The sequence below is a fragment of the Gigantopelta aegis genome, chromosome 10, assembly GCF_016097555.1.
Source record: "Gigantopelta aegis isolate Gae_Host chromosome 10, Gae_host_genome, whole genome shotgun sequence".
In the NCBI taxonomy this organism is placed as follows: Eukaryota; Metazoa; Mollusca; class Gastropoda; order Neomphalida; family Peltospiridae; genus Gigantopelta; species Gigantopelta aegis.
The window spans coordinates 15,067,427-15,080,568 of NC_054708.1; the positions used below are offsets into that span (position 1 = coordinate 15,067,427).

The following is a 13,142-nucleotide window of genomic DNA, read 5'->3' on the forward strand; positions in this document are numbered from 1 at the left end:
ATTACAAATGACGATTACTTGCAAGATTATCATCAACCTGGATGTACGGTAACTTGAGGGATACCATATATTACTAATTACAAATGACGATTACTTGCAAGATTATCATCAACCTGAGTGTAAGGTAACTTGAGGGATGCCGTATGTTATTAAATACAAATAACAATTATTTGCAAGATTATCATCAGTCTAATTGTAAGGTAACTTGAGGGATACCGTATATTACTAAATACAAATAATGATTACTTGCAAGATTATCATCAACCTGAGTGTAAGGTAACGTGAGGGATACCGTAAATTATTAAATACAAACGACGATTACTTGCAAGATTATCATCAACCTGGGTGTACGGTAACTTAAGGGATGCTGTATATTATTAAATACAAATAACGATTGTAAGGTAACTTGAGGGATACCGTATATTACTAAATACAAATAACGATATTTCCAATCTAAGAAGGTTCCAGGATTTGGATTTGGATTCTATTTTTAAGTTTTCATTCTTTCCTTTTCATTTCTCCTAATTTTTCTCTCTTCTTTTCACTTTTTTTTGGGGGGGGGGGGGGGGCATAAAATAATTTTCACAAAATATATTGGATTTAATTGCATTTTACGGTACAAACCACACCAGTGTACCCACAGTCATTTCCTTTCATAAATTAATTCGGTGAATTGAAGAAAAAAACATGCAAAAAGACACAAACCTGCATGATCATAGTATGTTTAGTACTATAGTTAACAATATAATAATGCAAGATGATATAATCAAGTGATTGCTGAATAATTTCTTTTGGTAATGTTGTTTTTAAATATTATAATTATTATTCCAGAGTCTTTGGTCATCTTGAAAAACCCTTTTTCTTGGAATTGTGCAAGTTCATGGAATCCATGGTTGTCCGAGCAGGGAATTTTCTTTTCAAAATTGGTGATTTGGATGATAGCATCTATGTTCTTCAAAGTGGATGCGTCAATGTGTTTATTACAGAACAGGTAAGTCTGATGCTAGTTAAGTTATGTTATTGTTTGCTATGTCCCGGGTCAAGTCTCTGGCTATCCAGAGACAGGACCCATGATGGACATACCTGAAACCTTAGTGGTATAGGAGCATGTTAGAATAGTTCATAGTCATAGTTATAACTTTGCAACAGTTTATATTTGTCATCTCTTGATTTTGATAGGATAAATCTTTAACCTTATGACTACCGCAGGTGAGATATCTCACCCAACATCGTGCTCGTATGACTGATTGGAAATAATAACAGAACAACTTTAATCAAAACTATTTATGCTATGTGATGATTCTCCCATCCTGCATGCACACAGATGCATGTGCGCTTTGTTACTATAGTTACATGTAGTTACATGTTATATTTGACAGGATGGTAGTCAGCATTTGGTGAAGGAAGTGAACACTGGAGACAGCATTCATAGTCTGCTCAGTATTCTTGATGTTCTCACGGTAAGTTTAATGATATTTAAAAGTATTCACTCAATTTTTATACCATAATGATAACAATTACAAAAGATAAATTAATGTAAAAAAAAGTTTTTAAAGTTTCTTCCTAATTTACGAAGAAATATGATTGCATGTGTTACTACATATTGGTTATTTTGTACCTAAGCCTGCTATTTTTATTCATTTATTTAATATATTTATTATTACTTTTATTACATAATCGACTTTGTTTTGGAATTTAATTGTGGAAACTAAATGGTCTGTCATTTCTTTACACCAAAAATCATTAAATACCTTTTGTGGCAAAATTAAAATATTCAGTTGTGATTATGTAGCTTAATATCATATAAATTTGTAATTCTTTCTGTCAGGGCCATCCAGCTCCATACAAAACAGTTTCAGCGAGAGCAGAAGTTGATTCCATTATACTGAGGTATGTTTTACAAATTTATTACCCATATGGTTACAGATATCTTGGTTTATATCAGTGTTATGTCCCACTAGAATGTCAAGTAGGACATACACTTCGATGTCATACAATGATGTCATCGATTGACACCTCTATAACCGTACCAGAATATCAGCCAAACTAGATCAGTGGTATAATTAAGATTGGTTATGGCTAATATATAGGATATTAAACTTGCTACCATTTCGTATTATGTTTATGTCCCTCGTGAAATAATTTTCATTGTCATTTGCTAAAGCTAGTGACAATTGAAAAATATTTCTCTCATGACACAAACCTGATTCGAAATGAAAGCTCATTTAATATCCTATAAATCTTATTATATGTTCCACACAATGACATTTTTTTAATATCATAATACTTTATAAATTGTTTTTCACTCAGTGATATATGTAATACAGGGGTAGTAAAAAATGCTCTAGCACGCTTATGTGTTATATATTTGCCAACATGGAGCCTGTATATTATCAAGAGTTCAAGGACGTTTGTTATTGGTTATTCGAAGATCATTGATGTTGTGTTAAAGGGTGGAGGAGTATATGTATGTCACTTGGTAATTAAGATTTAATAATAAATTAAAATGTGTATAAATTGGACTTTTGAGGGTCTTTAGGGGTGATAATAATTCAACAGCGAGATAAACTAATAGGTACTGTAAATGTGATGCTACATGATACAGGTACCTCATCCAAGAATAGCTGTTTGCATAGCAGCTGATAAAAATCGTAATGGTGTCTTGTATGTAATTCTCATGGCTATTCTCTTATAAAGGCCTCGAGTGGCCTCTGCCTGTTACCGACCTCAGTCAGGCTGCTGGTGCTCCCTTGCCAGTGCAGGCGGTCCCCCCTCCAACCCACTCCACTCCTTTCCTGTCCTGGACAGAGGAGCCAGCTGAGGCCGGCACCTGTGCCCAGAACAGGTGTATGTTACAACTGCTTGTTCCGAATGTGCATGTTAAACACTGACCTGACCTGTGGTATCGCCTTATGGTTTGCTGTTTCATTTGTTTGTTATTTAGTTTCATCTGTTAATGTGCTCTATTCTTGCAGACTTCCAGCTCATGCGTTTCGGTCGATGTTTGAACGTTTTCCCGAGTCAACGGTGCGAGTGGTACAGGTTAGTTTTTCAGCTGTCACCACATGGCATCAGTCTAGGGGAATTTCATAAAACAGCTGCAATATATACACAAATAAAAATGTTTCTTGTCTTTGAAATGTTAGTGCTTGTACCTTAGAATCAAACCACCTCAGTGGAGCCAGTTCTCTGATGAGTGTTTTTCCTGTCTCAACCAGTGCCACACAATTGGTATGTCAAAGGCAGTGGTATGTGCTGTCTTGTTTGGAAGAATGAACACAAGTCAAAAATTATCAAATAACTGATGCGTAATAGATTAATGTGCTGTGGTGGTATGGTTAAACAAAACAAACTTCAACTTTAATATGTAAGTGATTTTGTTAAATGTTAAAATAGTTAAAATGCGTGATGTCAAACTAATTTGTGCTAATCGTGATGGTGTCATATTACTGATGGCGGCGACTTTAGTACTGTGATTTACTAAAATTTAATTAAAATGTTATTTTAGAAGTGTTGTAGGATAAATAGAATTCGCTACTCATGTTTTTTAATATGTAAAATATCAACCTCATCTAGTTAATCGGTATTTGTCGAGGCAGAGCCATGACAAATATCGATTAACATACTCGGTTGATGTTTACACACACTATGTACACACCTTCTGGAAAAAGTCTACAGAAGACTATTTTAGGGTATATTTTGTTCATGGTTGCTCTTTCAATTACATAGGTAGAATGATAGGATACTTCTGTTTGAAGATGTAGCGGATGTACATGTACATACTACCTAATAGCCACTGGTATATTTAAACAAATATTTCATTTTCTAATATACAGCTTTGTCTTTTAGATCATAATGATACGTTTACAGAGAGTGACGTTCATGGCACTTCATAACTATCTTGGTCTTAGCAGTGAACTCATAAAATCTGTAAGTAGTACACATGGATTTCTGAAAAGGTTCAAATACAGGGCTAGCTCTGGCACTTGCCAAATTCACTAATTACACATTTTAAAAACAATTGGCGAATTTTATTTTAATTTGGCAAAATAATTTAAAGTTACTGTAATTATTGATATTTTGTTACGAAATAACTGGGTTTATACAATTTTTGAATTTTAATAGATAAAGTGGCACGATTTTCTGCTGATCCAGAGCTATCCCTGAAATAAGTGTTAGAATATCAGGTATTTCCTCTACAATCGTAGGCACCAGACATTTAAAATGTTACACTACTATTATTAGCAACAGCCATACAAAAACTCCCTCTACCATCATAAACACAAAGCAGTTTAAAAACTCCCTCTACTATCCAAAAGCATCAAACATTAAGAAACTCCCTCTGCTATCATCAGCACCAGACATTGAAAACTCCAATCTACAATCATAAGCACCAAAGAATTCAAAACCTACCATCATAAAAACCAGATATTGAAACATCTATTTACCATCATAAGTACTAGATATGTAAAAAAAACCCTCTTGCTACCATCATAACTACAAGCATATGGTCTTCTCTGTATTTTTTTTTCTCTAGCAAAAACCTCGTACCAAAAAGCTGCCATCAGACCAGCTGATGAAATCTCAGGGAAGCCCTCTGAAGATGCATCACTACAGTTCTTACACTGCTGATGACATTTTCATAGACTCGGAGGCTAGGAGAGGATCGCACTTCAGAGACCCTTCTGAACAGTGTAAGTTCAAAATCACATTTCAGACAATTCGCTTGAATAGCGTAACTTCAAAATCACACTGCATATACCCTGTTGAACAATGTAAGTTCAAAATCACATTTTAGATACCTTGAACTGTGTAGGCTCAAAATCATTTCAAATGCCTTCTTGAATGATGTAAGTTCAAAACCACATTTCGAATACCCTCTAATGGTGTAATTTCAAAGTCACTCTACAGACACCCTGTTGAACAGTGTAAGTTAAAAACCACACTTCAGATTCCCAGCTGATAAGTGTGAATGTTAAATCAGATTACATATAGCATATTGAACAGTGTAAGTTCAAAATCATACTTCAGAGATATCTTAAATATTTTGAGTTCAAAGTCAATTTTAGATATGTCCTTGAATGGTGTGAGTTTAAAATCACATTTTAGATATTATTTTCAACTGTGTAGGTTCAAATCACATTTTAAATGCCTTTTTGAAATGGCTTAAGTTCAAACCCATATTTCAGATACCCTCTTGAACTGTGTAAGTTCAAAATCAAACTACAGATATGCCCTCGAATGGTGTAAATTCAAAATCACACTATACACATCCTGTTGAACAGTATAAATTCAAAAGCACACTTCAGATATCCAGTTGAACGGTGTAAAAGTTCAGAATCATGTTTCTGATATTACAATGATCAGTGTACATACAGAATCACATATGAGATACTATGCTGTTCAGTGCGATTTGTTTTCTACTTCACCTGCCCTCAACCCAAAGGAAAAAGAAGGAAGTTACAGTCAAGTAACCAGGACAGGAAGGAGGACATGGTAGACGGTAGAAGAATTTTAGGCCGTCCCGTTTGGGATGTTCGGACCAGGGACCTAATTCACTAAATTCTCGCCACTTTGCGATCTTGCAGTACAATGCAAAAAGACTTGCAAAGAGGATGCTTTGTTGTCTAACAGAGCCTAAGAGACCTTTGTGAATTAGGCCCCAGACTACTATCCTTAGGGGAATATGCATTTGTGTTGAGGCCAGGTGAAGTATTCTTAAAAGAGAAAACACCTCAAGTTTTCTACAATGTTTTGTTTTTAGCAAGGTCTAAAGTGAGTGTTGGTACCGAAGTCCGTCTGTCTGACTTCGACACGGCATGTATGAGAGCGAGAGTACCTCCACAGGAACACTCTTCTTCATCCGGGAAAGCAAATCAGCAGCAGCAGGAGGCGAAAAATACAAAGGTACATTCTTGCTATAAATAGAAGATAATAAACAAGTTACTAGTTATAAAATTTATGTCCCAAGTGAAATTTTATTTATTACCCCAACTATTTTTTCTTTCTCTAAAAGCCTTTATTTTTTTTATATACATACACTTACATGTATAAAAATATCCATTTTACAGTCCACTCTATGCATCGCCGGTAAAACTTAATTTGCAACAGTAAAGCCAGCACTAATATCCGCAAGTGGTCAAATACAACATAGTTATCCACTAATTTTATTACAAATTTAACATTGAAAGCTGTAAACATTAAAGGCATACTGTTACGGATTTAAGGACCGTATTTCTCCAAAAGTGGATAATAAATGAAAATTACATCAATGTTTAAAAACCAAATCTGGCTATTGCATCACCGTAACTAAACCATTGCCATAATTCAATTTTTTTTTTACAAAATATCATTAATAAGTGGAGTACGATGGTTATGTAGATTGTTGAATCAAGTACATTTAGGGACAAATCAAATACATGTTTCACGTAATACTTCGTTAGACCATTTAATAGGTCAGTGGTCTGTGACAATATTCCTTTAACTGTTTTAAGCTATGTGAGGTCATTTTGTGTGTTTGCAAAATCGTGGTTTTTAAGTGTCAAATCATCCAATAGTATTGTACGTTACACCAATGCAGAATATATGAAAAATATTTCCGCCGTTATGAGTGGTCGCTGGGGTAGTAAACCTGTTAATCACTTGGGAGGGGCGGGACTTAGCCCAGTGGTAAAGCATCTGCCTGATGTTTGGCCGGTTTGGGATCGATCCCCATCGGTGGGCCCATTGGGCTATTTCTCATTCCAGCCAGTGCACCACAACTGGTGTATTAAAGGTTGTGGTATGTGTTATCCTGTCTGTGGGATGGTACATATAAAACACCCCTTGCTACTAATGGAAAAATGTAGTGGGTTTGCACTCTAAGACTAGGTCACCCCTTCATAGTCCATTCCTTGACGTGGTGAGGGGGCTTGTATCTCTCAGTGACCCAGTGAGCTATGCCAGCAGGAGCTTTGGCTTCTGTTAGGGACACCCAAGCTGGACTGGTCAATGGGTAGAGGTTAGACTGATATGGTGAGGTAACTCTTAACAGAAACCTTGAGTGCTGAAGTCAGAGGTATTGTGCTACACGGTGCACTCTAATAGACCATAATACCATGCATCAACAGCTATTATGACTACTATAGGTCAAAATTAGCAATATTTGACATCCAATGACCACACAAACTTCTTGATCACTTGGGATGGGTAGGTGGGGGGGGGGGGGAGCAGGTTTTGTCTGGCCCTTATGAAGTGAAAAGGCAAGGTATAGGTATTACTTTTCTGATGATGTCCACTTTTGCATTACAGTTTCATGTTTAATTCAGTTTCTCACAAACTATAGCGGTGGAATGTAGCACGGTGGTAAAGCATTCACCTGATGCATGGTCAGTCTAAGATGGATCCCCACCCGTGGGCCCACTGGGCTATTTCTTGTTCCAGCCAGTGCACCACAGCTGGTATATCAATGACAGTGGTATGTGCTATCCTATCTGTGGGATGGTGCATATAAAAGGTCCCTTGCTACTAATGTAAAAATGTAGCAGGTTTACCTCTCTAAGACTATATATAAAAATTACCAAATATTTGACATCCAATAACCAATGATTAATAAATAATGTGGTGTTGCTAAAGCAAAACAAATTATAACTGATCATGAAATTAATGTGTATTCCAGGGAAATGAAAATGAATGAAGTTTTGTGACTAATAATGTAATTAATGTGTATTCATAGAAGTGATAATGATTGAAGGTTTGTGACTAATCAGGTAATTAATATGTATTCAGAGAAGTGATAATGATTGAAGTTTTTCTATTAATCATGTATTTAATATGTACTCCAGGGATTTGATAATGATTGAAGTTTTGCGACCAATCATGTAATTAATGTGTATTCCATGGAAGTGATAATGATTGATGTTTTGTGACTAATAATGTAATTAACATGTATTCCAGGGAAGTTATAATGGTTGAAGTTTTGTGAATAATCCTGTTATTAATGTGTATTCCAGGGAAATGAAGAATCGCAGTCTTCAGTTCTTGGTAGCAAAAGACCGAAGCGATCGAACGAGAACATCAGTCAGCTGTCTAACTGTAGCCCAGAACAGAGACTGGAGGTGGCTCAGCGAGATCTCATTGAAGTCCTCGGTTTAAAGGTTTGATTTCAGTAAATAGTCATTCATTTGTTTTAATTACCTTTTACCTTTAGATGGAATTATCTGAGCTCCAATATCAGGAATATTTTTTTAAGATTTAAGTAGTTTTAACATGGATCATCCATTCCTGACATGTCATACTTCAATTTCGTTGACATCTTATCGGTAATCTAGGTCACAAGCAAATACAGTTTTCATCATATTGACACTGAGAATATCCCTGACCTGTTAATGTGTACAATGTATTTAAAAAATGGCAACAGAATTTGTTGCATCCAAAACAATTGACAATATTTGCTGACGGTGGAAATACATAAAAAAATAAGTATGTTATGCTATAGTTTAGTTTGTCATGACTACCAGTATTGTATGTTTACATATTTTATTGTTTTTATGTTGAATTGTCAGTTGATTAGTAGTTGTACTGAAGTGTTGTTTTACAGAATCCGAAATTGTTGGAGGCCCGTATTCATATGAAAGAGGTGAAAGCTGGAAGCATTCTTTGTGAACAAGGACAGCAGGTTAGGATAATAGAATGGTTCTGAACCTTTTTACGGCTTGTAGAGACTGGATGCAGTGTGTGTGTGTGTGTGTGTGTGTGTGTGTGTGCGGTCCCGACTGTTGTGTCTGATGCATCTGCGGCTTGTATTTTGGGCATATATACCATATATCATTATTTCATTGCTGCTGGCCGGATATATTTTGCAGATGCACACATCCAATCTGGACGCTCTCATTGAAACTAATGTATGTATTTCAATGTATTTTTTAGCCAGATTACACGCACACGCCATGTGCATTCTATATAAGCCTTTACACATTTATTCCTCTGCTAGAATTACAAAACCACTTCTTAACAACATCAGATGGAAGAGAGAAAAATAATAATAAAACAAGTATTTATTACCCATATGGTTTACAAAAAACGGTTACATAAATACCGTATTTTCCTATGCTATCCTCATAGGTCAATACCAATACCTTAAAAACTGTTATTGCACTCTTCTGACATCACAAGTCGCTAAAACAGCATCGTTGTAATTTACTCATTTACATCACTGAATGTTATTAACATCAGTTGTGAAGTGATTACAATCATATTTCCATAGTACTTTTTACCAACTCAAGGGGAACAACTCTTTAATGAAACGAAAACTAAACTGATACATTGCCAGGGTTAGCTCTGGATGAGCGAAACATTTCACCAAATGTTCTTTAAAAATGCAAAAACACAGTTATTTTTCAACAAAATACCAATTATTACATGTAATTTGTTCGTCAAATTAAAATAAAATTTGCCAATTGTTTCTAAAATTTGCAATTGGCGAATTTGGCGAGTGGCAGAGCTAGCCGTGCATTGCCATGTCATGTTTTATGTCTATGGAAACTAATCATTACATTTAAGAAGGAACATACATTGTAGTGTTTTATAGTTTATAATTATACTTGAATGTGAAAGCTTAATTTATAAGATAAAAAAGAAATTGTAAAATTAGTTCAATTAGTTGATTCCGTGATTCAATATGATTTCAATATAATTCTAAAAAAGACATGACAGTTTTAGGATTAAGATTATATATTTAGTTTTTTTATTTTATTTTATTTTATTAATATCCTGAACTGTTTATAGATGATACAATGCACTTGAGTTACAATATAAAAATTATAATTTTTGTCTAGCTGGCCCGTATTATAATAGTTTAATGATTTACATATTGGCTAGCAGGATGTGTCACTTGTCCTGTTTTGGGAAGAAGGTTTAGTCCATGAGCATATTAGCCATAAGGCCAGTTTTCCCATGTAAATTTGTAAACTGCTATTTCGTTGTTGTTAAATGAAGAATGTTTGCACAATTTCTCTTTTTGTTTGTAAATGTTTAATATTGCATTCACTGGCAGTTTATTCAGGTTTTAGGCACATGTGCAGGAAATTGTGCAGATTGGGGTGGGGGCTAGACTTTTGCAAGCAAAGTTTTTTGGGGGGAGATAGGCAGGTCATACTCCCACCCCCAGAAAATAACATTCCAAAAAATTAAAATTTGCTTAGAGTATGGGAGCTTCCAACCTACACTTCCATCCCCTGCACACACACCTGGGATTACACATGTTATTTTTTATTTTCATTTTCTACAGGATGCCTCACTGATATTTGTTGTAACAGGATCACTCCAGAAACTTCAGCAGGTTGTTGGGGAAGAAAATAGAGAGGTACTATCATCTGTTTATTATCTATACAGTGAAACCTCTCAAAACTGGACCCTCTGTAAACTGGAATTCACTCCAAAACTGGAAATTTTTCAGTCCTTTTTAAAAAATCAGTACAGAAAATAACCTCTCTAAACCGGATACCTCTTAAAACCGGACATTTTATTTGGTCCCGAGGGTGTCCAGTTTAGAGTGGTTTCACTGTATAATATGCAAAGTCGTTTTTGCAGGTTACGATTATTCTGACCACTTCTCCTTTTTTAATTTGTACTGCTTCTTTGTACTTACCCAGTACTGCACTTCGCAAATATCTTTTTTGTGCTAATATTGCGTACACAGATGAATTCCATAAATTCATTGTGTAATGGAGGCTGCCATCTTTGTCAATTATCATAGAAGTGCAAAGCACGGGTTACATCTAGTCATAAAAAACAATGAATTAAGCAATAGTAAGAATCTTTATTATCCACATAGTTCAAGATATTCAGAGAAATATAACCAGTATGACCCATGTGTGTCATAATGATTTCACATGCACAACGAATGACGTCATTTTGTGAAACGATGTCATAACATAATGCAGCTTCCTCACTTGCGTGTGAATCGTACTGATTTTACGAAACTCATGTCAGGGTTTATGTATTACCCTAGCTCTCGCTCAGGTAATACAATAATCCTGACACTCGTTTCGTAAAGTAGTACTACACACAAGCTCGTATAATAATATCTATTTCTCCTCTTTTTGTTTAAGTTTTTTTCATGTTATTCACTCTTGTGAAAAGATATAGTGTTTTTTGTCCAAGTCCAAAACTAACATAATGATTGTATTTTTGTTTTGTTCAGTTAAATGTTAAAATCTATTATCTCTTTGGTTAAGTTAAATAAACACCTTTTTTTTTTTAGAGTATTCATATTTTTAAAGTTGAAAACTAACATTGTATTTTTGTTGCCTTTGTTTTTTAAAGTGTTTTTTAGTTACTTAAATGTTAAAGTCTATTGTCTGTTTGGTTAAATTAAATAAACACCTAATTTTATAGGGTATTCATATTTTTAAAGTTGAAAACTAACATTGTATTTTTGTTTTGTTTTGTTTTTTAAAGTTTTTTTAATTTATTTAAATATTAAAATCTGTTGTCTGTTTGGTTAAATTAAACATCTAATTTTTTAGGGTATTCTATTTTTAAAGTTGAAAACTAAAATTGTAGTTTTGTTTTGTTTTGTTTTTTAAAGTGTTTTATTTTTGTATTTAAATGTTAAAATCTATTGTCTGTTTGGTAAATTAAATAAACACCTAATTATTACGGATATTTTTGTGCTTTAATTTTGTCCATTTTTAGATGTTTAACTATTTAATCATTTTGTTGAGTTCCGAATAGGAAATGGACAATTTGTTTACACTGATATATTTGAATATATCTCAGGCTTGGAATCATTTACTTTTGATCTTTGTTTTGTATTCATTACCTTAGTAAGACACCCAATAGCCGATATATTTTTCGTGTTGGGGTGTTGCTAAACTTTCATTTATTCATTCATTTTGTAAATGGTATATCAAAGAGCATGCATGCCTGTCAGAAAGTGGTTATGATAAAAGGAACATTTTGTTCAGTATCCTAATATTTTTACTACAACTTGGCAAACACAATTTTTGTTTGATTTTAACTTTACTTTATTGTAACATTAACCTCTAAAACTATGTACTTGGGTGTGACTAAGCAAAGACTCCTTTCCTTGTTGCAGGCCATTGTATTTACAGCCAACCCGGGAGATATTGTGGGAAGCTTGGCCGTTTTGACAGGAGAGCCGTCACTGTTCACCATACGTTGCAAGACTGATGCCATAGTCCTAAGCATGAGCAAGCTGGAGTTTTACTCGTAAATACCTTCTGTCACTAGAACATGACCCTTTGTGATATCTTAAAATGATAGGCTAGAAAAATTAATGATATTTTCTCAAAGAAACCCAGTTTCATTAAAGTCACAGACCCTGGTTGAATCCATGAAAATAGACACTAAATATGGTTAATCTAGAAACTTGTCACATATTTGGATTGAGTAAAATTATATCTTATCTCCATAACTGTTACTTCTCAGAGGTATGTGCATTTTTATAATTATTTTGTGTCATTACAAAGACCAGGATGACAATAAACACTTCAGATGTACAATAAAATAATCAATAAACTATAAGTAATGTCTGATTTCAGTTACAAAAAATGGCTTTAATAGTGAAAAATATGTTATTGTGTTTAAAAATTAGGATCTGTCACCTTAATTATATTTTAAACATCATGTTGACAAAACAATTTAGGTTTATATCGTTTGAAGTTATAACAGGTTAAAGAAGAATACCATAATATTTTGTTTTAATATTTAAATACTGAACTGCAGTTCAATATAATTTTTACCCCCCACTCATTAGCTTATTAAAGGTAATATTGTAAATACATTTTGTGGGATCAGCTGAACGATTCAAAATATATTTTGCTATATTTTTATTCGTAAAATTGAATTGTAACTTGTGAAGTAAATTGTCATTTCTGGTGGTCTTGTTTTTATCAGGATAATGAGTGAGGAACCAAACATTGTGCTGAACGTGGCTCATACCACCGTGAGAAGAATGACTCCATTTGTGAGACAAATTGACTTTGCTCTCGACTGGCAGATGGCAGATGCTGGCAAAGCTATTTTTAGGTGAATAAACAACAACAAAAACCAACACCTAATTTTACTCTTTGTATTATTGCAGTCCTAAATTTAAAGTCAGTACCTTGCATTATTAACTGTCTTGTTCTCTACCTTTT

The 13,142-nt window shown here is 34.2% G+C and overlaps 1 protein-coding gene across 1 annotated transcript in view; it reads left to right on the forward strand.

Annotated features, from left to right (window-relative positions):
- The window catches only part of LOC121383044 (patatin-like phospholipase domain-containing protein 7), a 48,751-nt gene that overhangs the window by 13,101 nt on the left and 22,508 nt on the right, over nt 1-13,142 (forward strand). Inside the window, exons 6-17 of the mRNA XM_041512803.1 lie at nt 832-991; nt 1,380-1,460; nt 1,829-1,890; nt 2,976-3,042; nt 3,850-3,930; nt 4,538-4,694; nt 5,765-5,907; nt 7,992-8,135; nt 8,579-8,656; nt 10,268-10,342; nt 12,080-12,213; nt 12,901-13,032. Of these exons, the coding sequence (XP_041368737.1) occupies nt 832-991; nt 1,380-1,460; nt 1,829-1,890; nt 2,976-3,042; nt 3,850-3,930; nt 4,538-4,694; nt 5,765-5,907; nt 7,992-8,135; nt 8,579-8,656; nt 10,268-10,342; nt 12,080-12,213; nt 12,901-13,032 (1,314 nt within the window). The remainder of the gene's footprint in view (nt 1-831; nt 992-1,379; nt 1,461-1,828; nt 1,891-2,975; nt 3,043-3,849; nt 3,931-4,537; nt 4,695-5,764; nt 5,908-7,991; nt 8,136-8,578; nt 8,657-10,267; nt 10,343-12,079; nt 12,214-12,900; nt 13,033-13,142) is intronic.